The sequence below is a fragment of the Ovis canadensis genome, chromosome 4, assembly GCF_042477335.2.
Source record: "Ovis canadensis isolate MfBH-ARS-UI-01 breed Bighorn chromosome 4, ARS-UI_OviCan_v2, whole genome shotgun sequence".
NCBI classification, from domain to species: Eukaryota; Metazoa; Chordata; class Mammalia; order Artiodactyla; family Bovidae; genus Ovis; species Ovis canadensis.
In genome coordinates, this window is record NC_091248.1 from 46,633,375 (window position 1) to 46,659,670 (window position 26,296).

A 26,296-nucleotide genomic window follows, 5' to 3' on the forward strand; every position below is an offset into this window, starting at 1 on the left:
AATAAAATAATCATTGTTATTCCTTGCAAGAGAATCTGTTGAAAATTCTGTTTTATGTAATTGAATTTTTTTCTGATTTGGAGCTTTTTTAATCAAAATATAGTTGATTTACAATGTTGTGTTCATTTCTGGTATACAGCAAAGTGATTCAGTTATACATATTATTTTTCATATTCTTTTTTCATTATAGATTGTTGTAAGATATTAAATATCATTCCCTGTGCTATACAGTAGGACCTTGTTGTCTATTTTATAGAGAAAAGCTTGTCATGTATCAAGAAAACAAGGTGGACAAGTTTAATCCAAGTCTCTCTGACATTCCTCATTGAAGGCAACTCAACTCTTCTTGAGGCTTTGCAAATAACCTAGATAGTCAATTAGACTTTGCAGATAACCTTTCTCTGTGATAATACACAAAAGCACACTATCTATGACTAACATCTCCAAGCCCACAGAGGACACAAATCTCTCAAAGGAAGAAACTTCTGGTCATCTTTGTTATAGAGATGACTGGCCCAGAACTTTAGCATAAGCCAGAAGGAGAGGACACCAAGCACCAAAGCTGTAAAAGGCTCTCCCCTTTGCAGAGCACTCACTAATTACCCTCAAGTGTACCTGGAAGTCATCCACCTGCTCTCAGACTTCCTCCATAACACAGACACCGCAAGGTTTAAATGGCCCTTTCTCCCCCCACTCCCACAATGCTGTAACCCTTTTGAAAGCTTTACTATTAGTAAAACCACCATAAACTAAATCTGTCATTAACAATCTGTACAGGACATTAAATTTTAGTGGGCTGGACTTTAGACTTTAACACCTTGTAAAAATGTTGAAATAAAAGCTTATGCATTTTCAAAACACTTAAGAACATGTAAAACAGCCAAGCACTTTAATTGCCTGAAGACTGACTTGTAGAAACAAGTGCAAAAACCTATGCGAGCCAGACAGGTCATCCACCAGGGGGCAGCACACGAGGACTCTGATACATCTCTCTCACCACCATTTGTTCACATACTGGGTCATTTTTATTTTTACACAGGCTTTAGAAGGACTGGGCAAAGACCTAGGTCAAAATTTTAACTTTTTTTTCCTAACAGGTTCTACATTATACACATACACCTACATTTAGCACATTTCACTGATGATGAAAACCAGAACACATCTTAAATATATCATTTACATTCCCTCCAGGAGTTCCTCCAGGAACTCTCATTGCCAAAGGCGCAGGTTCAATCCCTGGTCAGAGAACAGATCACACAAAACCAAGTGATGAAGTGAAAAAAAAAAAACACAAATACTGAGAATCCTAAATACCTTCCCTATACATTTATCTGTTGGACATCATTAAAATCGTTATTTACTCCTAGATGGCAACCCATTCCAGTATTCTTGCCTAGAGAAGCCCATGGACGGAGAGGCTTGGTGGGCTACAGTCCACGGGCCGCAAACAGTCAGACACAACTGAGCGACTTCACTTTCACTTTATAACTTTAAGTATTTGGGGACTGGGGTTAGACGCTAAATATATAGTGGGTAAGTTTTTAAAAACTAGCTACAAAATTCTATCTTCATTCTCATACAAGCAGAAAAACCAACATGAAAAATATATATACACAACTTGGTCTATCTTTCCAAGAGACTGTAAATTCACTCTTAACAGTTATGAGATCAAACAAATAGCATCAAGATATCCAACCAGAACCAGATCTGACTTATCTGTAACAAAACACACATTAAAATTCTGTAGATTCTATATAAACACTTTCAGAATCTTAACAGCTCTTCCAAAAACTGCAAATTACCTAAGCAGACCATCTAAAAAACTCAGTCCAGCAATGCATTTAATGTTACTGCCAATCACAAGAGCTAAAAATGGTAATGTACATGTCATTCTTAAAAAGCTGCTTTCTTAACTGAGTACTATAAAATGTTAATCTTCCTCTTAAATAAAACTGCAAATTCACCACAGACCTTTTAAAAGGCCATCTCTTGAAGAAAAGTTATTATCAACTGGCTGTGAATTAAAGGCATCTTGGAAATTTTTCAGTTTTGCGAAGTCAGAACTATGTATTTTTTAAAAACTTTATTTTCAAAAATTTCGATTCTTAGCATTTTTTATGTTTTCTTCATTACTAGAATAACAAGAAATATAAATACACAAACTGAGATTTGATGAAACCAATTACGGATTCTAAAAGGTTTTAGTGTTTCAAATTTAATCAAAAAGTTAAATATTCGTTTGAAGGTATTCTGATGTTACTAAAATATTCATTTAGTCCTCTCATAAATATAGAGATTTAGGGTGGCAGTATTTAAACCAAATTAAAAATTACCATGAAACTAGCTAACTGGAATTTTATGTTTGACCAAACCATTCAGAAGCAGTTTGGTGAAATTCTAACTTTTAAATTACACTATCATAAAATTTAACACTTGTTATGAAAAAGTTAAACACTAATACTACTAATACAAAAATCTAAAACAAGCAAAACTGAGATGTGTCAGACCTACATATTTAGACAGTATAAACAGTAATGTTTTAAAATAAACTTAGTGAATCACTTAAAATTCAAGACAACTAATCTTAGATATATTGTATTATGTAGTAATATCAGCTATAATTCTATTATGAGATGCTGAATAACAAGTATTTTATTATTTAAAACCTACTATTAGGTTTTATTTAATTTTATTTAAACCTATAAATTCAGAATTGGCCAGACTGATGGGCACTAAACATCCTTCACTTCTATGTGGAATTAAAACACATCTTTATTTCATCTCACTTGTTAAAAATTCATTAACGTAACTTCACTTTAAAATGTTTATACTGAAGTTAAAAAACTAAAAATAATTTCTTTATTAAAAATTCTAACCTATTACCTTTTAACTAAGAAATCGGTTTCAGTATTTTCCAGAGTATTTTAAAGATTTCTCTGTAAAAAACCCTAATTTTAAATAGCCGTTTGGGAACCGAAAAAGCCAACTCAAGAACACCATTAAAAAATATTAATAAAAACAAAAACTTAAAAGACTAAAAGTAAAATTAAAGTTTTGAAGAAATTTTCATAAACAAAACGTTGAGGGAAAAATCAATTAAATTTAGAGCACTCAATGAGTTCCAGTTAATCTAACATTATGTAAATACTATTTTAAAAGGACTACTTTGAGGTTTTGCAGAGGTTTGGGGATTTTTTCGTTCTTTTTTAAATTTTTGGTTTAACCTTGTGCAACACATTTCTTCATTCTGTAACTGATGATAAGAGGTAAACCACGTGCTGGAGTTCTCAGAAAATTAGAATAATCTATACCAAGTACTAATAATGAAACCTAACATACTGCTAACATTCTATTAATAACAAACACATTTAAACAAGCTTTAATGTATTATCAGCCCATATACGGGTAAGTATACTTTATTCTTACCCGAAGACTCCACCATTTTAATATATTGAACATACACTGTATTATCACAAATTTACCCTCTCCCAGTTTCTAAAGAACCTTGAAAGTGCTCTTTAAAACATCAAAATGGTAAGGGGCAGAACTAAACTACTTTTATAAAAAGTAAACAATCAAAGATGCTTGTATATGCATACAAGTCTGGTCCCCAACAATAAAGCCACAAGAAACTACACAGTGGATCCATTCGGGGAAGGAGAAAAAACATTACTGCAATCATTTTAGCCATTTTTACAGTTTAAACTTTACTATGTTTTTTTTAAATCTTCCAACTTTTTAAATTACCACACCAAAAAAACTAGTTTTGCTTTATTCTGGTGGGTATTCTATATCCAATATATTATCTCCAAAAAAAGTTTAAGATTTCATTTTAGTGTGCACACAGCTTACCAACAGTAGTAAGATTAAAAAGGAACACCGAAGAATTAGATGGCAATACTCTTCCAATTTCATACCTACTATACAGAATTAGTCAGAGAAGGCTATGGCACCCCACTCCAGTACTCTTGCCTGGAGAATCCCATGGACGGAGGAGCCTGGTGGGCTGCAGTCCATGGGGTCGCTAAGAGTTGGACACAACTGAGCGACTTCATTTTCACTTTTCACTTTCATACATTGGAGAAGGAAATGGCAACCCCCTCCAGTGTTCTCGCCTGGAGAATCCCAGGGACAAGAGTCTGGTGGGCTGCCATCAATGGGGTCGCACAGAGTCAGACACGACTGAAGTGACTTAGCAGCAGCATAGAATTAGTACATCAAAATGCAATCAACTGGGAAAAATACATGGTCATGAGCGAAAACAAAGTTAAGATGGTATGGAAAAAATAACCTACATATGATTAACATATTATAAGTGATGCACATACTAGGTGATTATTACATCTTCAGGGACATAGTTTAAATTATCTGAATTTAGACTTCATGTGTCATATATATGAAGAATGACCTGACTTTCACTAGTTATAAGACAGCCCCAGAAGAGATTCAAATATATTAGATTCACAGCATTTAGGCAGCTGAAGTCTGTTTTCAAGTACAAAGCTGCTAAAATGAAGTACAAGCACGCACAGATTTCATTTGGTGTTGTGGACATTAGATCACCACAACCATTTTTCCATGTGTGATGAATCAGGTCTTCAGCACACACCACCATGCTATAATACCTCTCACCTTAAAGGCCCTCACTGTCACAGAGCAACAGAACAGCAACATGCTAAACTCTGTAAAATAATAATGAATCCATACTAATATAAAGAACAAAACAAACGGAGTAAGGAAAGGGTGGGATGAATTGAGAGAGCACTGACATACACACACTACCACGTGTAAAACAGACAGGAAGTGGGAAGCTGCTGTGCAAGACAGGGAGTTCAGCTCAGTGCTATGCGACAGCGGGGGGCGGGCACGGGAGGGAGGCTCAAGACTGAGGGGATACACATATTCTTATAGCTGATTCACGCCGCTGCACAGCAGAAACCAACACAACACTGTAAAGCAATTATCCTCCAACGAGAAATAAATGTTTCAAGTTAAAAATTAAATAAAACAAAATAATGGAGCAGAGAAAGTTCTTCTTTAAAGTAAAATTCTAACTAATGTAAGAAATAACATAAGTGGAGAGTCACCATTTGGCAGCCACTACAGTTAATAGTAGTTTCAGGTAAGAATCATCAATGAAATCTAAAATCAATGAAAGCACGATGAGAACAGAATCTTTATATTGTCTCAAAATATTCCCTCACAAGAGTCTTCATACAAAGGAGAAAGTAGTAACTTTACACTGGAGAAGTCTGGCAGACACAGCTTAGCCAATTGTCAACATCTCCAGGAGTACCAAACCAAATCAGCATCTCAAACCTCCTGGTGAGATACACTGACCACATCATCGCTGTAAGAACATAACCAGATTGTAACCACAGGGAGATATCAGACCAACCCCCACTGAGGGATATTCTATACCACAACCAGCCTACACTGATCAAAAACATGAAGTCCATGAAAGACAAAAGACTAAGGAACTGCCCCTGTTTGGGGGGGAAAAAAAAAGAAACACCCACCTAAATGAAGTCTGTAATCTTGGATCGGATCCAGGATCCAAAAAGACCATTTGTGGACAATAAGTAAAATGCGAATAACATCTGTAGAGTAAATACCATTGTCTCAACGTTAATTTTTTTAAAAATAATTTCACTACAGTCATTTAATAGAATGTCGTTGTTTTTAGAAAATATACACCGAGTACTTAGACATAAGTGGTTAATTCTGCAACTTACTCTCAAATGACCCAGGAAAACTGGAGTAGTCAAAACCAATATTTGGGGAAACTGGATGGAAGGTACATGTATAATGCGTGCTGTTTTTGCAACTTTCCTACAAATTGGAATAGGCAACTTTTAAAGCCCTCCTTTAAACTACAACCCCTCCAAGTACCAACCCATTTCTCTGCTGTCTTCACAGCAAATCCCGTGAAAACTTATCCACGCTCACTGTCAGTATCCTCTCCGTCTACCCGTTCTTACATCCCCACCACTGAGGGCTCCAGAGCCTTACTGCTCCGTCACCACAGCACCTGTCGGGATACCCGTGAGGGCAATGTTGCCACCTCCAGCGTCACTCTGCTCCACATCACTCGTCACAGCTTGCAACTCTTCTTAAACATGCTCCTAACCACCTCCAGGTGCTTCTTTCAAGTCTCTCCTCGCAGCTCACGAGCTGTTCCTTCAGCGCCTTCCCTGTTCCCCTTCACTTCCTCTCCATCCTCTCAGACCCCCCCCATTCACACTGCCTCCTCCTCCATATACTCACTGTTCTCTCTCCACGTCCTAACAGGCACCTCAAACCTGGCCAAACTGAACTCACCTCCCTCTCCCCTCGTCATGGTGCTCTCATAGTCTAGCTCATCACCATTAGCGGAAACATCACCCTTCCAGTTGCTTGAGTCAAGGTATCCTTGATTCTTCACTCATTCCCTGCACCCAGTCCCTCCATGTTCAAAACATAATATTCTAACCACACACCACCACCACCACTGCGGCCTTTTCAATTCTGGGTGCTCAATCGTTTCGGACTCTTTGGGACCCCATGGACAGCAGCCCATTTTCTCCTAACTGGCCTTCCTCATCAGCCTTCACCCACCATAGTGTAACCTCAGCAGAGCTCCCCCCTTTTTTGGGCCATATCCCGTGGCATATGGGGTCTTAGTTCCCCAACCAAGGATCGAACCCACACCCCCTGCATTGGAAGCAGAGAGTCTTAACCACCAGGCAGCCAGAGAAGGTCCAGCAGAATCCCCTTTTAAAGGTCAGACAGGACTTAGCCACTGAACAACATCCAAACTGTCCATTCTGTAGACCCTCCCACAGGTTCTCCTCATCCCATCCCGCCCCGCCAGCAGGCACTCCATCTCCTACAGAGTTCCCCCTTCCTGCGCTGACTCAGCCTCGATGATGACTCCCGGGTGACTAGAAAGGCAGCAAATACGCGCAGGTGCTGGGACTCCTGGGCTCAGCATCCCCTCTGCTTGTGTCACTTTTCCCTGGGGCACCGGCCTGCTCCTCTCACCCCCTTACTCCCTATAAATCTTTGCTCATGAGGTACCACAAGAGGAGGCTTCCCCTAATCATCCAACATGAAAACACTAAACCCAAACCCTTGCCAACTGTCCTCATCCCTCCTTACCCTGCCTTATTTTTCCCTCTGTAGCCTTTAATACGCCTCACATTGTATATTTGTCCCTCTCATCTAAAGCAGTGCTGTCCAAGAACATAAAACAAGCCACAGATGCAATAATATTATGCAATAATATTAAATTCTCCAATACCACACTCAAGTAAGAAGAAAACAGGTAAAACTAATATAAGTTATCCATGAGACATCTTATATTCTCTTTTTGAACCAAGTCTTCAAAATCCAGTGTCTACTTTACACGCACACAATCTCAATTTGGACAGACCACATTTTGACTGTTTGACAGTCACATGTGGCCAGTGGCTGCCTTAGTGGGCAATGCAGTCCTAGAGGCTAAACTTCATGAAAGCAAGTTACTATCTTCTGTTCACTTCTGTCTCCCAAGGATCTAAAGCAGTACCTGGCAGGTAAGAAATATAAAAAATTTTGTTGAATGGGTCACTTAAAAAATGTCAAGATCTCTAAAACAAAGCCATTTGAAAAAGAGAACCTGATAGAAAGCTACCAAGGTTTCTCAAGCCAATAAAAATATAAGAAATGGAAAGACTTGGGAAATATTAATACCGTGAAAGGTCCTTGTTGTATTTAATTCTTGAAAAGGAAAAAAAAAAAATCATTGCCTAAAAGAAGAAAACTACCTCTCTGGAGATATGAACAAAAGTAGTTATTTTCTAAAATTAACTAACTTATATAGGGCATGGAAAGCTGGCTGAAATGTGTCAGAGGCTCGACTATTCACTTGGCCTCCCTTACAAGTAAGAGCCACCACAAGCTTCCAGCCTCAAAACATCTCAACTGCCGAAACAAACTGTGACGTTGCTCTTTCATTCTAACAGTTAGGTCCCTTTAACATTTTAGGAATAACCAAAGGTTATACTGAATAACCAAAGGCTGTTCATTTTCTCAGGCAAGACTTGGAGTCACCATGTAGGGTTCACTTTGGTTTGAGGAACTTAAAGCTGAACTGTGGTTGCCCAAATGTCCACACTCACTTCATTTTGCTCATGCACACTTAAGTGCTCCCTAACTATTTAATTATCTTGTATACACCTAGACTTCTCTTTCATATTTAGTTTCTGGTATTTTTTCCATCTTTTTTTTTTTTTCCTCTTTCACACTTGCTTTTCACAGACTGACTTGGGTAAAATTCCCTATTGAGGCTAACATGTCATGGAGCTGCATAAAACCCTCACTTTCTCTTGCCATCTGTTGTGTTATGATGTAAATACATATTGACACGAATACCTAATCCTAATAATTTCAAACATCATACACCCCTGTAGAGCAGCAATTCCCAATATACAACATGTGGACTCCTGGGGGTCCTGGAGACATTTTCAAAGAGGTCCAAGAAGTCAAAACTATCTCGCTAAGATGTTATTTGCCTCTTTTACCATTTTGACATTTGCCCTGATGGTGCAAAACCAGTGGTAGGTAAACCGCTGGCACCTTAGCATGAATTAAGGCAATGGGACTAACCTGTGGTAGTCGTAATCACAGGCACTTGCAGTATAACAAGTTTCTTTTTAAAATTTTTGGCCACACCAAGCAGCATGTGAGGTCTCAGTTCCTAGACCAGGGATCGAAGCCTTGATCCCTGCATTGGAAGGCAGTCTTAACCACTGGACAGCCGGAGAAGACCCTTGAGATTCATTTTTAAATGTCCTTAATAAAAGCAGTAAAAATTAATTTTCTTAAGAAACCCTTGAGAACATATCCTGTTAAAACCTATGTGAACAGAAGGGCTGTACACAGAAAGCACTTGGGCTACCTAATACGGTTGTCTGCAGAAAAAGCACTGTGTAACAGTGAACCACTCACTTTTTTTAATGGAGCACCATTTTTACTTGAAATAACAATAGACTAATGATAGTGATTAAGCTTCTCTGGTGGCTCAGATGGTAAAGAATCTACCTGCAGTGCAGGAGACCCAGGTTCAATCCCTAGGTTGGGAGATCCCCTGAAGAAGGGAATGGCAACCTACTCCAGTACTCTTGCTCGGAGAATCCCATGGACAGAGGAGCCTGGCAGGCTACAGTCCATGGGGTCGCAAAGAGTCAGACACAACTGAGTAACACTTTCAGTTTTCAACCATGGTTATTAAAGATTGAGTGTCTGATAGACATTTTCTCAAAAGAGAACAAAACCAGCCAGTTACTTCAAGAAAAACTAATAGCATTTGTTGCCAATGACTGAATTTTAAGCTTTTAAGTAAAAATCAGAACTTCAGAAGACTTATTTACCACCTAGAGCTTCAACAGTTTCCCAATACTTCAGGATCAAAGTGCAAGACAGACCAATGGATTTTAATGTAAGAAAGAACAAAAAATATTTACTGGTATGACTTCAGGTTCCACAATGCAACTAACTTTTAAAAAATTCCACTTGCAGAGTTTTAGTACAGGAACAAAAATACTCACAATCATGTAAAAAGACTATTAAAATATTCCTCTCCTTTTCTAAGAGTTTATCTATGTGAAGTTAGATTTTCTTCATATATTTAAATCAGAACAATATACTGCAACAAACTGAATGTTGAAGTAGTTATGAGTGTCCAGCTGTCTATTAGGGCAAACATTAAAGAAATCTACAAATATTTAAAGCAATTCCACGTTCCTAATTTTTATTTTGGCTTTGGATGATGTGGTCACCTTATTGGTGAGACTGCTAATATGTGACTTAACAGTCTCCCACAATACCTAACTTGGTAGAAAGCTGGCTTTTCTGTGACAGCTTCCCTTTTATTTTTGTCCTGTTCCTTCTGCCTGCCCATGTTGAGTGTGAGCTCTGCTTTCTAATGCTGTTTCTGATTGTCCCTGTCACATTTCAGGGACCTGAAATATACCTTTGTTCTCCTCTAGTCTGCATTACTGTACTTGTTCAGTTCATTCATTGGAGAAGGAAATGGCAATCCACTCCAGTACTATTGCCTGGAAAATCCCATGGACAGAGGAGCCTGGTAGGCTACAGTCCATGGGGTCGCAAAGAGTTGGACACGACTGAGCGACTTCACTCTTCACTCAATTTTTATTTTGGCTTTGGATGAGTTTATTTTGTTACAAAAATCTATTATTAAGTTTATTATAGTAACATATATTACAATATACACACTATGTATTATTCATTTAAAGTAATATAAAACAGTATTCAGTTGCTTTCTAATACAGTGTGTGCTTGCTCAGTCCATTTGACTCTGAGACTCTAAGAACTGTAGCCCACCAGGCTCCTCTGTCCATGGGATTTCCCAGGCAAGAATACGGCAGTGGGTTGCCAGTTCCTTCTCCAAGGGATCTTCCCAACCCAGGGATGGAACGGGCATCTCCCACATCGCAGGCAGATTCTTTATTGCTGAGCCACCTGGGAAGCCCTTTACACAGTATATTTTAAGAAAAAAAAAAAAAGCTCTTTGAGGAGCCTCAGTTTTTAAGTATCGAAGAATCAAAACCAAAAAGTTTGAGGACCATTAGAATGAAGAATGAAGCCAAAGACTAGCCTCTCTCCTCCTCAGTCACTTATTTGCAAAGATAACCAGTCTTTTTGGTGGGTAAGCTTCCAGCCCTTTTCATGCGTTTTCAAGTAAATGTGCCTATGAAAGTTCCACCCCCGCACCGCCAAACATCTATCTTTTAAGAGCTATACCATACATGCTTTTTAATTTGTTCTTCACATGTCAGCATATTTAAATTTATATCACTCTTCGTAAATGCTAAGAAATATACCACAGTATAATTTGTCCGAGTATGGTATATTTTCTTTGAGAGGACATTTATTTCCCATTTTCTATTAAACAATACTGGGGAGGGAAAAAAATGTCTTTTTAACAAAGACCTAACAGTTAAACACTGTTTAACATTACTTCAAAGTGCTTTGAAGAAAGAAAAGCAGTTCTTGGTTCTCTTCCTTTTCAAAAACCTAACGCTCAAAAATGAGTAAACGCAAAACATCCCAGACAGCCAAATTAAGGCTAAGAATCTTCTCTGCTTGGAAAGTAGACAATAGTGGAAGTTCCAGATTATCTGACAATACCTATTAAAATGTAATAAGTAAAATAATAAAACCTGAAAGTCTACCTGCACATACTTTGGACTTCTACCCAAAGACCTTTTTCCCAAGTCCTGCCTAGCGATTTGAGCTCCTTTACAATACTGTTCATTACAATTATACTTACAGACCACACAACTATGAAGACCAGGTTGTATCTCATGACACCTGAAGGATATTTACATTTTAGTTCTAACAGATACTCCCAAATATCATGCCAAGAAGTCTTGCTGTATGAATGCCCATACCTACACACGCTTGCCAATACCGGTTATTATTAATCTTGTTCATTTTTCCTAACTTGATGGGGGAAAATAGCGTTACAACTGGCATTTCCCTAATGATAAGCAAGAGAGAATATCTTTCCCTAAGTAGATGAGCCTTTCAGGTATCCCTTTCTGAACCGCTGCTTATCTTGTGTACATTTTTGTCATACGTTGCCTACCTTTTTGAAATTAACAGGAGTTTATTTCCTACTCTTTTTTGAAAATATGATCTCTAAGATAATTTCCTAACTAAAACATTTTAGGGATTCCAAGGTGTACACATCTAGACCTAAAGTACAAACTCTTAACATCCACAATGCATTACTCATACTCTACAAAGAAGTGTCAAACATTTCCATGTATCAATAGCAAACTATGGGATTACACAGAAATAGATACACTCATCTCTTATTTTCAATCACCACTTGTAAACACACAAGCTTACTAATATGAAACAATACTACTTGTGTCAGATACTCCATGAAGTCCTTTCCAAACGTTATGATTTAATTCCCAACAACCTCGTACAATAAGCTTTACTGCTCCCATTTACAGATAAACTTGTACAGTAAGCTTATTGCTCCTATTTACAGATAAAAAGGCAGGAGGAGAAGTGGACGACAGAGGATGAGATGGCTGGATGGCATCATGGACTCGATGGACATGAGTTTGAGCAAGCTCCGGGAGTTGGTGATAGATAGGGAAGCCTGGCGTGCTGCAGTCCATGGGGTCGCCAAGAGATGGACACGACTGAGTGACTGGACTGAACAGATAAACTGAGAAGTCCAGAGTAGCATCAGTTTGCCAGGGAACACAGAGCTGAGCAAGGATTCAAACTGATGTTTGTCTGATGCCAAGCAAGAGATCACTGATCCTCCCAAGTGTGCACTGCTGCCTCTCACTCTGCTCAGTTAATAGCACATGCACATTGAAGGGTCCCATTTTTCTCCAAAGGTTCATTACATCATTTGAGATGTCATAATAAAAATCAAATACTAAGTGCTTTAATCATCACCACTGATTAAAACTATGACTATCATATGCTAAGTCTTTTCAGTCGTGTCTGACTGTGACCCCATGGACTAACTGTAGCCCGCCAGGCTCCTCTGTCCATGGGACTCTCCGGGCAAGAATATCGGAGCGGGATGCCATGCCCTCCTCCAGGGGAATCTTCCTGACCCGGGGATCAAACCCACGTCTCCTGCATTGACGGGCAGGTTCTTCATTCAACCTTAAAAAAAAAGCAGCACAGGCTCAGTCAGCCTTACTATAGCGTTCCTAGTCCTCTCATGATTTACCCAAATCCCAGTCAGAGGGCTGGGAACAGCTCCATGACCGTGGAATGACTTGGGGAACAGCTGTTTCCAGGAAGCACTTATAAAGTAAAAGCAGTTCAACATAATCTCTGGTGAGCAGATCCCAAAATTAGCCCCAAGCATCAAGTCTCGCGTGAGATGATCCCAAATAACCATCTGCTAACTGACATAAACTGAACTGAGTGAGCCCCTAAAGGTAAACACACAAAGAATCGGAACTCCTGGAGCACACCGGCTGCTCTCGCTATCCCTCTGGGCTCAGCCTTCACCAACATCCTGCCTCACACTCGGGTCTCTCTAATTCCAAACAGCTTGCCATGCCCCCACACACACCAGGGTATTTCACACTTCCATGCCTTGGCTTCTGTTTCCCTTCTGCTTTGCCATCCCCACTGCACACAGCTTCAGTTGCCTTCACGTGTCTTGCTCTCTGAACCTATCTCTGGCTGGCTGCACCGGCACACAGCTAAGGCCAACGACCCACCTATGTTTCTGGGGTATCTCATACATACCCGGTGGTGTATTTTACAACTTCTCTACCTGTAGAGATAGTAATCCACCTCTGGGATCACTGGGCACAGTGAGCCACTGTTAGTGTTAAGACAAAAATATCACTGAGGAACTGAAGCAGAACAAAGTGCAAGACACTACACTCCATGTACTTTTCTTCAGAAAAAGAAATGTGTTCTTTCTAGCCCCTGAAATCTAGCATGGAGCTGTCTACCAGCACAGGTGCTCCATCTACGCTACTTAAACTAAGAATTTTTATAAGCCGTGAGGAATGAATCCATTTCTGAAACTCAAAACACTGCAGCAATAGGTAAACTTACAGACCACAAAATGGAGAAATTAAAATGTTCAACCTCACTTATCTCTCCAAAGAAAAGCAAGAGCTTCTCCATTTTTGCAAGAACAGCTGACTTTAAAAAAAAAAATCAGCATTTGGGGATCACTAGAAAAAAACTCAGTAGTCACAGCTTCAATAGTTTTAACATCGTCATAGGTTCTCTTTAAACAAGCTCTCCAGTACTCACCTGGCTAGTTCAAGTGGTAAGAGGAGTAAAACTGTTTTGAAAACTAATTTTTAATCAAACTTCTCCTCAAAATATTACTTGGTAAAGCTCCGACTACAAAAAGATATTGTTAAGTTTCTGGGGTAAAATCCAAAATTCAAGTTACCAGAAGAACATAAACCCCAGGTAATCAAACTCTAAGTTAGCAGATTTGGGGCTTTGGGGGGTCAGCATGTGGGATGTGGGATCTTAGGTCTTAGTTCCTTGACCAGGGACTGAATCCATGCCCCCTGCATCCTAGGCATGGAGTCTTAACCACTGGACCACAAGGGAAGTTCCAGTTATCAGAATTTAATCTTTATAGCTCTGACTTAATCTTTACATGCAAGGGACACAAATGAATCAGGACCTAGACTTGTCAGAGTCAGCACAACATCCATGTAGAAAGAATAAGGCTGTTCGTAAAATGATACAGCGCTCCATGTTTGAGCTTTGACCCAATAGTCTCTCTGCCCAATTCATTCTGAACAGCTCCTTGGTTGTCAAATTATGACTAATTGTATCAATCAGTAAATTTAGTGTTTTGAATTTTTTAACTGGAGGATAATTGCTTTATAATGTTGTGTTGGTTTCTGCTGTACAGTAACGTGAATCAGTCATAAACATATGTCCCCTCTCTTACGCCCCCTCATCCAGACCATCTAGGTCATCAAAAAGCACCAAGCTGAGCACCCTGTGTTATACAGCAACTTCCCACTAGTTATTTTACATCATAACATATGCTTCTCTCTCAATTTGTTCCACTCTCTGTCCCCATGTCCAAAAGTCCATTCTATACATCTTTATCTCTATTCCATTTTTCTATATTCCATTTATATGTGTTAATATATGATATTTTTCTCCTTCTGGCTTACTTCACTCTACATGACAAATTTAGTGTTTTGAGTAGAGTACTTCCAAATTTAAATGTGCATGTCTTTTGACAGTAATTTCCAGTCTAAGAATTTACCTTATAAAAATATTCAAGTAAAAAGAATATCCAAGAGCCCAATGACATACATATACTCACGGTCAACTGAAATCACTATGAAAAGAACATTTAATTTGTTGCACTCCTATGCAAAACGATGCAACTGCTAGCTTAAGGGGAGTTAACTATTTGTACCTACACTGAAGATTCTTCAGGATATATTACTTAGAAAAAAACAAAAAAAATAAACAGTATGATTGGATTATTAAAAAGTGTTTGTGGATACATGCATAGGAGAATTTCTGAAAAATAATATACTAAGTTACCAAATGTAAGACCTGGGAAATGCATGGGAATGGGGAGGATTAAAGAACAAGTATTTTCACATTTTCATAATTCATACATTTTAAATTAATTGACATGTACACATTTGTGAGAATTTATCAAGATGTTTATTTAATATTTATATACTCTATTGTTCCTAGGTTATACCTTTTTAAAAAAAGTAATTCATGCTCAATGAACATAAAAACACAAAAGACACCACCCAAAGATTTCTACGTTTATGAGCACACGTCCCAGAACAGAAGAAAACTTTTTATTTCTGTTATTACCACCAAATAATATACATCCAGCCTTCACATTTCAACATCAAGGGGAAACACAACAGCTGATATGGGTGTGACTACTGGGTGATGCTTTATACACCTCCCCAGGGTTCTATAAGGCATCTTTTCCACACTAACCTCCCAGATTTGATTTCCTCATCCTTAGACATTTAACATCATGAATTCAGAAAGCAGAGGTGGGATTCAAACTCAGATGTAACATTCTTCTGGCTACACCCTTCTATTCAACAAGAGCATGTGAGGCAGGCATCAGGACTCTCTACATCAAGAGGTTTCAGCATGACTTCTCCCTCCTACTCTTTCTTAATCCTTAATATTCTAAGTTGAAGAGACTTTTTTCCCCAAGGCAGGATCCTTCTAAACTTGGTGACAAACTGGGACAACCAGGCACCATGCACTCCACACAGGACACCTCTACATCTTTTGTCATCTAAAACACATGCTGTGAGTCACAACCACCTGCCTAGGATAAAGCCACAGCATCCACCTCTTCATGCCCTCTGTTCCCCTCTCTTATCTCCTTAGGCCCCCTCCAACTTCCATGCCATTCATTTATACTAACATGAAGCTGCTTTAAAAAAAAAAAAAAAGTTTAAAGGAAAAAGTAGTCTCATTTTCTATCTTAAAACAGGATGTCTGGATATTTTTATTCTGTAGTAAGCCCGGATTCCAGACTACCTGTATCTGTCCTTTTCCAAGACATTAAAATCAACCCTTCAAAGAAGCTAAACAAGATTTCTTTTTTCTTCAGAGACACCAAGAAAGTGTGTGCTCTGACTTGCCACTGCAAACATGATCAGGCTGCTGTGTAAGCTACTTTTTGAGGATCTGACCACTTTAAATGGGAGGAATGAAGACAGGGTAGAGTCACAGTTTGGAAACTGTTCCACTAATCAGTGCCCTGGGCAAGTTACTTCTTCTCCCAGGGCTTACAGCAAACACCACTGCGGTAGGCGGGGCGGGGGGGGGGGGGGGGGGCGGGGGAGACCCCATTGTGCTATCTCATTTTTATTAGTTTCCCTCTCTTAAAATAGTAGGCATTTAACACATTCTGAAAGCAGTATTCTATAATCAAAGGACTTGCATAGACAAAGAAAGTCTTAAAAAAAGAGTTATTCAGACCAAGTCACCTGTCTCAAAACCAACTACTCTAACACATCACCTTGTTTCAGTGACTTCTGTGGCCAAAGACGGAATTCATAATTTGAGGAGATGGCTACTTTACCAAGGACCAGATTTTTTAATGTGCAAAAATGAGGGAATTTAGGGTACTTCAAGGGTTTCTAACATTTCTTACAACTTCACTGTTATGAATAAAATACACGGAATGTTTTACTTATTCTAGTATACTAAAATGACAAAGTGATTGAAATATTTTAAACCTAGCCCATAATATTCATAAATATCGTGACCATTAGTTTCCAACATTGTCTTTAAGCAAGTATTTAGACAAGCACATGGAAGCACTGGACTCTGTCTGCACCGTTTTGGAACCAAATGCGTACTAATAAAAAGCAGAAGGGGTTGTCTTTGAGAAGGTGAGCTCACAGTCACCCAAAGTGTCAAAACAGATGCCAGAGGGTAGGTCAACTCTCACCACCGTCTTGTCCACTGAGCAAAAAAGGATCTACTAAACTGAGGAGCCTTTTCCATCTCTAGCAACTTATAAATAGAATATGCTTGTAGATGTTTACAGAACATTAAAAAAAAATGAAAAGAGAGCCTAATATATGAATTCTGGAAGAAAGGCTATATTTCAGGTTGCTCCAAAATTCATAAATCACTCTACATTTATTTACAGCACAGCCAGAAGGCTGAGACTTAACACCGCCCTCAGTCACTTACTCATCCATCTAAAGCACACAGGCTCAGCGATATTCTACACAGTGCATTAAACTCTCCTTCCCCACAGGCTTTCCTCACTTCTCTCAGAAGCAGTTCACTGTACTTGATTTCCACTAATCACTGGCCTCCTTCACTCTTCTCTGCTAGCCCCTCTTTTCAAGAGTTCCACACTTATTTCCTTGATGACCTTGTCCAATTCCATGACTTCAACACCGTAAGTTAACAAAGCCTCTAATTTTTCACCTGCACTTCCCACCTTCTCTTGGGCTCCAGACCAATATATCCAACTATTAATATCTACTCAACTTCATCATTTCAAATTTCTAATAAGAATTAGAAACATAATATGCCAAAAAGTAAAGCTTCTAATTTCCACTCAAGAACCTATTTGTCACACGATACCCTCTGTTTGGGTAAATGGCACCCCCTTCCACCCAATTGTTCTAGCCAAAAAACCTTGTCATTCTTCTCTGTTCAAACACCCCTCATTTAACCCATCAGTAAATTCTACTAGCTGTTCCCTAGAAATAAACAGAGACTGACCACTATTCATCACCTCTGAGCTAACACCATCCTCTCTTGCTAAGACATTACAAGTCGACTGGCTCCCCATTTCTAGAGCTAAATACAATTTTCAGATATTTTATGTTCTAAGCATTTTCAAGCCAAAATGCATGTGGGATGCTTGTGGCTCCTCCAACTTGTAGAAGAACTACACAGACCGCAACCACCAATTCCTCCTCTCTGTACATGCATGCCACTCTACCACTAAGTTCTTTCCACATTCCCCTGGAACCTGTGCTGGCCTCATGGCCTGCCTTAATCAACAGAATGAAATTAAAAGCAATAATGTGCCAATTCTGCACCTAGCCTTCGAAAGGCCCAGCAGCTTCTGCTTTCACTAGGGGTAGCCAGCCAGGGGCCACTATTGAGTAATAAGATACCATATGGTGAAAGAGGACCTGGACAAGCACCAAGAGGCCAGATATGTGAGTGCAGTCTTCTTGGATCTTTTAGCCCAGCTTAGTAAATGACCCAAATGATACCAAGTGGAACAGAACTAACCACCTAGCAGACCCATACGATCACAGAGAAGCACAGTAAACTATCCTGAAAACTGTGGCTCAGGACAACAGCAACTTACTCTTCTCCAGGAGATCTTCCTGACCCAGGGATCTAACTCACATCTCTTGTGTCTCCTGCACTGGGGCAAGCGGGTTCTTAGACTTACACTAGATTCCTCAAATAATACCTCTCTAATTTCAAACTATTTCTTAAGCAAGTTAAATAGTCTTGGCATAATTCTCTAAAACACATAATTTATGTACTATAGATTCCCCTTCAGGGCAACAGAATTCACATACTATATTGGTATTTTAACTGAGTATATTTACCAATACCGAACACTTACCAAACAGCAATTTTCAGACCATGATAAAATACACAGTTTTAATAGAGCACTGAAAACTATGTTTGCAACCAGCTTCCAAACAAAACTCCACAGTCAAAGCCCACTAGTACACATCAGATTTATGGGGCAGAGATCCTAACTAAAAATGCCAATTCTACCCCTTGGTCACTGCTCCCACACTGCCACCTCCTGTCTTATGACTCTACAAGCCTGAATCAGAATCAACAGCTGATAAAGGAACCTCCACTAAAAATAGTAGACTCTTTCCTCCCAGACCAAACCAACTACCAGCGTTCCTGACTGCGTAATTCACACTTTTCAAAATTACTGCTGGAATAGTTGCTGTCTGAATGCTGTTAAAGAATGCTAAAATGGAGCTGCTTCAAAATATACATCAAGGTGGCTCAACAGGTTTACTTAATATGGAATCCCAGACCTACAACAACACATGAACTGCAGTGGCGTGACTCACAAAAGCCTTTGGAAGTTATGATGAAAATCGTGTCCCTCATGCTGATTGCCCAAACAAGGTACAGGTGCAAAAGCAACTAAGCTGCCATACTACAGAAAAGAAATGCAAGCTCCTTACAGAGGAAAGCCCATCTCTCTGTAATTCCAAAATACACCTTTAAATCTTAGCTGGTAACTCACTTATTTCAAGCAGAACTCAAAACTCTGAACAAAGTATGCCCCTTGTTAATTTATTATAATGGCGTTTGGCATGAACAGAGAATGTAAGTCATCCCACAAATCAAAGGAAGCCAGAAACAGAAGCCAAGATTCTCAGTTCCCACTGGCTCCAGGCACATGTCATGTTTTCATAACGTCTTCCTTGTTATCACGGACAGACACACAGAAGCTACTTATCAAAATTTTTTAAAAAATCTAATACAGTGAGAAAGAAAAGCAAGAAATCTTTCTAGCTTTCTCAAACTGTACTGAGAAAACAACATGAAATCAAGAAAAATCTCATTGGCTACAACCACTTAAGCAGTCATGCATTACTGATCTTAAACTCTGCATTGCAAAGATAACCTTTACCAGCCACAACATTCAGAGCCTTAGGTCTACAAATGTGTGAGAAATTTCCCTAATGCACAAGATTCACCTGGACCACCACTGATAACCCAGGAGCATCCCTGTTAAAACACCTTGGGGCATATCTTGTTAAAATATTTAGCATTAAAAATAGCTTTTAATGTCCTGAGACACCAAGGTCTTATGCCCTGGCTAACTGGCATATGGCTACTCCTGGCACCATCCTAGTCTATACTTAACCACTTTTATATAAAATGCAGCACTAGCTTTTACGTAGCCATTTAAAGTAAGATATATTTAAAACCCCAGTAACTTTTATACATGCTCTATCCCATTTATATGCTAAACACAAGATTCTAATATTGAAATAAGTTATCCATTTAATTTCCTTTCTTTAAAAATTATTTCAGGGAAGCAAAAAACAAAGATACTTGAGCTTAGGCACCACCATTTATTTTAACGGATCCTTCCTGGAAAAATATTAACTATAATATCCCACTATTTTTTCTCTTTTATTCAAACATGTTTTTGGCTACATACAATTCTAATCAAGGTTAACAGCTAAAGCATGAGGAAGTTTAAGCTAGAAAAAGTTGGAAAATGTGACAATTTTCGTAATTTAAAAGCAGTGGAAAATAAACCACCATCCTCTAAGTTCCCCAGTGTCAGCGACTTTCTTGTTCCCTCTCCCATGCCCAACAGCCCACAACATAACAAAAGGAAATCAGTGCTATTTACATAAATATATAGGGGCACATACAAGGTCCTGCAAGACACCAGTGACTCTTCCGACCCAAAGTCAGCTATGGTCTTCCAAAGCCACAACAATTTTCACACCCACCTTTCCCCCCAGGGGTAGGGAGGGAAATTTTTTTTAAAGCTTATACCTCCAGAGTGAAGCCAAGTCTTCATGTGTTGTATCTTTCATATTTGGAACAAAAAGTGCAATACTATCACAGGTACTCTGTGCAATGTTCTCTTCATTCTGAATGCAGAGGATCTCAAACTGAAGCACTGCTATAATCTCCCCGAACTGAGGGGTATCTGAATGCAGAAAAGCAACATTCCTTCCACATTCCCTTGAGACTTCAAGAATCAGGAACTAAGCCTGGTCTGAACCAAACTCTGCAATGCCCCTTCCAGCAAGGGTCCGCCTACCTCTGCTCCCCGTCAGAATTTTGGGCAGCCTACCACACGTCACATCACATCACCCATTGGCCTGCTCCCCTGTTTAGCTGGTACAAGCCCATTCATCCATCTCAGAGTGCTGCCATAAGCATTCTTCAGCCTAGGGCTCCCAACATGCCTTGCACAGCAGGTATAAAGGTCACTGTTGCACATGTGGGTGTGCCTGCCTCAGATGCCCACACGGTGATGGGATGGAATGCAATGACTGCTAAGCACAAAGAACTCCACCCAGAAGTCCAGCAGGCTCACCAGCAAGGACTGGTCTTCAGCATTCAAGTCTCTCTCATCAGTACCACCTGACCATCCTCTAGGTGCTGAGTATGTGGATCACCAAGGTGCCTTCTCTGCTCTCTCCCAAAGCCTATTCAGACAGTAGAACAGTCCAGATAAGGAGAACTGCAACACGGTTTCAAGGGTCAGTTAAACCCAAATTGTAATAGAGGTTTCCAGCAAATCTCCCTGGGCAGAAAAATCAAGTTCCATTATTGGTTTTAACCACTTCCAATACAAGCAAAGGGCTTCCTTGATGGCTCTCTTAATAAATCAGTAGGAAAAAAAAAAAGTTGTCTCTAATGTACTCACTCCTATTTACTTTGCTAGTAATACTATGGTTCAAAATCCTGAGCATTTCAATGACTAATGAAAATCAGCTAGAAAATTTAATCTACCTTGTTCATGAATGGAAGCTTCCCTTTAATACTTGCTGCCACTAGTAACATTTTACTTTATATGCTTTTTTCAATAGTTACTTGTTACTTTATGACAAAGAGGCTGCTAAGTATGTTTTTAGGTTGGGCAAAAGCCTTTAAGAAGAAAAACAGTCTATTCCAGGCAATGTGTTTAATTCCCTACACATGAGGAACAAACTCACACAAGGTTAGAGAAGGAAAATCAGGAGAGTAAGGCAAACTAATTGCATTCACAGGCAGGTCAATACATTTAAAGTTTAAATTTAGCAACTCCTGAATGTTAAAATGTCCGTTTTTCAGCACAACTATTTGCCCATTTCTTATTCGACATTTGAAGAAAATTAATAAGACACAGCGGCTAAACAAAAACCAATTAGAATTCGCAGAATATGCTTATATTTTTTTCCAGTAAGGAAACAATTCAGAATTTTAATTTTTCAATTGATATTTAACTGAGATCAATTTAGAGTTTGCAGTACACATTCTATTGTTTTAGATGCTTTTAAAATTCCATTCTGCTATATAAAATAATTTGACCACTACCAAAGTTCCCAGCTAGAACTAAATCACTTCCCAACTAATCCTAATGAAAATTTAGTACATGAAAAGAAACCCACAAGAATCCCACAAGGTCGTGAACAAACACACAGTTGGTGGAAATTATTTACATGGAAGAAAACTCCACCTACAAACAGGCTTAAGATTGACCTATTGGGTGGCCAATTCTCCAAGTCAAGCACCAGGGAAATATGCATATCAAACCCTTTCAGCCCTCCAGCATACACACTTGCACCAATACCTAACCAGATGCTGCTCCCCCTCCGGCTGCTCTAGTTGAAATTAACTTCCAGTTTACTGCTGGACCACGGGTTGGGAGTGGGGGAAGGGGGAAGGCAGAAACCCTAACCCCACTGGGCAGAAGCCAGCAAGGCACAGGCCAAACCCAGTACCCCCTGGGAGGAAGCAGGGCCTTTCCAGCCGGAGTTAGAGAGCCGGGATCTGGCCTGCTCGGGAGAAAGCAGCCATTTCTCCAAAATAGTCCAGGGATTAAAAGTCTCCAAACACTGTAAACTGACACTACACATGCTTTCCAAAAAGTGCAACCCCTTCCTCGTTGAGGAAGCAAAAATCTTCAATCTTCTCCATCTCTTGGTGGTTTATCTACAAGCCAAATATTTTTTAAATTGAGAAGCAGGGTCGAGGGGAGTCCGGGAGACAAAGGCGGGTTTGCAGAAAACCCGTCTTACTCTGCAGGAACTGAAAGGCGCTTTGGGGCAGGAGAAACCCAGGCGTTCCCTCACAGGGAGCTCCCAGGGTAAAGGCAAATTCCTCTCCCCTCAGATGCACGCACGGCCCCCGCAGACTCTTGCCCGCCGCCGTGGGACAGAAAAGGGAAAGGCACGCCACACCCCGCGCGCGGCTGCAGCTGCTTTGCCTCTCCTATGGTTTCAGGCGGGGGGGCGGTCACCAATTCCCACGGATGCCCAGAAACTGCCCTCGGAGACTCTTGATTTCCTGTTGCACCAACCTGACCTACTCTGCCGGAGAACATTTAACCGAAAGAACTTCCTTAAGCGACTTTATATACCAGTATAAACAGCCCGGTGGCAGGGCCACAGACAAGCTGTCTATTCCTACAGAGCAGTGTGCACACACACACACCTGCCAGAAACACAAATGCAAAAGAAAACGAGAAACGCCAAGCCATACAGCAACCCCAATAAGTGGAAAAGTTGTTTTCAGCTGTGTTCTCTCCTCCCAATGGCCGAGAAGGGAATCAATGAGAACATGCTAAGCAAGCTCACCTCTGCCTTTTGGGGACCGAGTGCTCAACTTCAATGAGTTTTCCGTGCAGTTCCACTTTACCTGCGGACACACAAGAGGTGCAGGACAGTTGGCAGAGTTGAGCGGCTCTCTGGGCCTCCTTAGACCCGGAGCGGCTCGAGGCCGAGACAGAAAGCGGCCCCGCGCGGGTGGGAAAGGAGGAATCAATGGGCAGAGGTCGGTAACACTCTCCCCGCCCCCCTCGGCCTTCCCCGCCCACGTCCCCCGAGACCCTAGCAGACAAACTCAGGGCAAAGGGCTGCGTGGGCTTTCCTCAGGTGGGGGCGCCTAGGCCCTTCTCCCAGGGGTTCCGGCCCAGGCCCGCTGGGAACGGGCTGTGAGTGGCGGGAAAGGCTTGAGGACCGCCGGGCAGACGCCGAGAGAGCGAACGTCCAGAGGCGCAGCTGGGCACCAGCGGAACCACGCGCGAGGGACGGCGCCCGCCACCCCGAAAGGCACGCGGCTCTGAGCGGGACCCGAGTGCATCCTTCCCCCGCGCGCGCCCGACCAGCCCCGGAGGCCGCGGCCCGAAGCCCGGCCCCGCAGGGGGACGCGCTCCCAGGCGACCCCTGGTCGCCCGAGCCCACCTCCCCTGTAGCTCGTCGGACCCGGGAAGGTGGAGCCCAGAACCCGGGGGTTGCCCTCGCCCGCCTCCCTGCAGGGTCGAGGGGAGCGCGGGGCCGCCCGTGCGCGGCACCAGCCCGCGGCCTCGCTAGGCAGCGGGGTCCAGGCCACTTTGGAGTTCTCCCTCGGCCCAGCTCTGGGGGCGGGAGAGGAGGCAGCGAGTCCACCGCCAGAAACCCCCCTCACACACACACAGAGGGTAAGGAAGGAGCGAGAATCGGGCGTTCGTTCCCGGCCCGCAAGGCCCGGCATGCCGGAGCCTGGAGCACGCGCCTGGGCCCGGGCGGCGCGCGGGGCGAGCTTCCCCCCTCCCCGCTCCAGCACCCCAACCCCGGTCCCCGGCGCCGCACGGTGCCCCCGCTCCCCTCCGAGCCCGAACCGGGGTTTTCTGGACAGCGCGCTCGCCCTCCGCCCGCAGATCTGGGCGGGGGAGGGGAGCCGTGGGGCCGGGTAGGCGCCCCGGCTGGGGGAAGGGCCCCGACCCGCGCGTGCGGGCGCCCGGGCCTTGGCCGCTCTCCGCAGGCGCACCCGCACCCGCCCAGGCCGGGGCCCGGTGCGGACAGCACGGTGTGTGGACTGCCGCGAGCCCGACCCCGGCAGGCCCGGCCCGGGGCCCACCTGAAAGCGCCTCGATGGCCTTGAGGGCCCAGCTGTCGTCCGGACAGTCCACGAACGCGTAGCCCGTCTTCACCAGGAAGGGTCCCGACACCGGGATCTTGGCGTCCTTGAAGACACTTTCTAGGTCCGAGGCGACGGCGTTCTCGCTGAGGTTTCCGATATACAGTTTGTTCATTGTGAAGAGTGGTTGTTGCTTTTAAAAAAAAAAAATTAGGAGAAAAACGAAAAATTAAAACCACCCACAGCGATGGATGGATCCGGCGAGTTCTCCTCCTCTTCTCGCCGTTAAAATACACAAACACAGTAAGAACCAAGGACAGGAACGAGAAGCGAAAAAAATCAGATCCGAGGGTTCCTGCTTTTTCCTTTTCTAGGTATTAAAAGAAAAAAGAAAAACCCTAGCGACAACCCAAACGCATCCAGTCTTCCTAACTCGGAGGAGGAGGCGGGATTAGCAAGAAAAAGGAGGAGAGAAAGGAGGGGGGGAAACTACTTTTTGTCTTTTCCTCCCCAAACCCTCTGGCATCGACCGACGGACTGTGAAAATATCACACTACGAGAGGGCAAGCACCGCCTCCCCATAAAAAAAAAAAAAAAACCAGAAGGGTGACTGGCAGGAGGGAGGGGAGAAGGGGTGGAGGGGAGGCAGGCGCAGGAGGCGGAAAAAATCCGCTCCGAGTGTCCGGCTTTTTGAATGAGCCACGTGTTCAAACTACAAATCAACGTCTCACGTGAGGAATCCCAGCGCCTCAATTACAGTGGGTTTCGCAGGGAAAAAAAAAAAAAAAAAGCTAGCAAGAGGAGGAAGAGGGGGAGGGGTAACGAGATTGGGCGAAGGACCCTGCGCAGGGGCGGAGAAAGAGGAGCGGAAAATGCTAAAGGAGCCGCAGCCGGGTTTGCGGAGGGAAGCGCGGCTGGGGGAGCTGATGGTCACCACAGAGTTTAGAAAGGGTTATCTGGTCGGGGCGGATCCTCCAGGAGGGGAGAGGGGGCGGGAGGAGTATTGATTTTTTTAAAAAATGTGATTGGAGTGGGGGTGCTAACTAGGCAGTCCCTCGGCTCTATTTACCCGAGTTTTAAAGACTCGGTTTTTAAAAATCGGTAATCAAACAAAGCCAAAGAGTCACAATTCCGAACTCGCCTTGTGGCTTCGATGACAGAAGTGTAACCTCGGCAAACCGCGAGCACCTTTCCAGGGGTTGGTGGGGACGGAAACGCAGCAGGGGGGGGAGGGTTGGGAGGGAGCCGGAGAGGCGGGCCGACGCGCCCCACCCTGTGCACCCTTTGCTGGCGCGGGCACCGGCAAAGTGGGGCGGCCCCGAGCCAGGCCGGTGGGGGGATGGGAGCCCGCGGCGTCCTGGGCGGGTGTCTGGGCGACACCTCCTCCGCCTCCGCCTGCGCTCGCGGTGGCTTTGGGCTTCGCGTTTGCTATTGGTTGCGCGATTCAGAAAAGGCTCCGGGATCAATGAGGCCGGGGGCGGGCTTGGCCACCGGTGGGGGAGGGGAGCGCAGGGGCCAAGGTTTCTGGAGTGGGGATGGGGGCGTCCCGGGCCTCGGAGGCCGGAGCAGAAAAGTCAGAGTGGGAAAAGTCGGTATTTAAACGGAAACCATATCTTCCTGTAGTTTCCAGAGGAGGAGGAAGAGGAGGAGTGGGGTAGGCTGGTACTTTTATTTA

The 26,296-nt window shown here is 42.3% G+C and overlaps 1 protein-coding gene across 6 annotated transcripts in view; it reads right to left on the reverse strand.

Annotated features, from left to right (window-relative positions):
* IGF2BP3 (insulin like growth factor 2 mRNA binding protein 3) overlaps positions 1-25,301 on the reverse strand; it is a 149,181-nt gene extending 123,880 nt beyond the window's left edge. For 2 of the 6 annotated variants that reach the window (XR_011256635.1, XR_011256634.1), the window contains exons 1-2: positions 24,622-25,178; positions 23,361-23,421 (exon numbers count right to left, since the gene is read on the reverse strand). Coding sequence is in view for 2 of the 6 variants with exons in the window: in XM_069587678.1 (XP_069443779.1) it covers positions 23,361-23,421; positions 24,622-24,796 (236 nt within the window). In the remaining 4 variants the exon portion in view is untranslated. Of the gene's footprint in view, positions 1-23,360; positions 23,422-24,621 lie in introns of all 6 variants that reach the window. The other 4 variants (XM_069587682.1, XM_069587677.1, XM_069587678.1 and 1 more) reach the window with 3 other exon arrangements.
* Between the last annotated feature and the right edge of the window lie 995 nt (positions 25,302-26,296).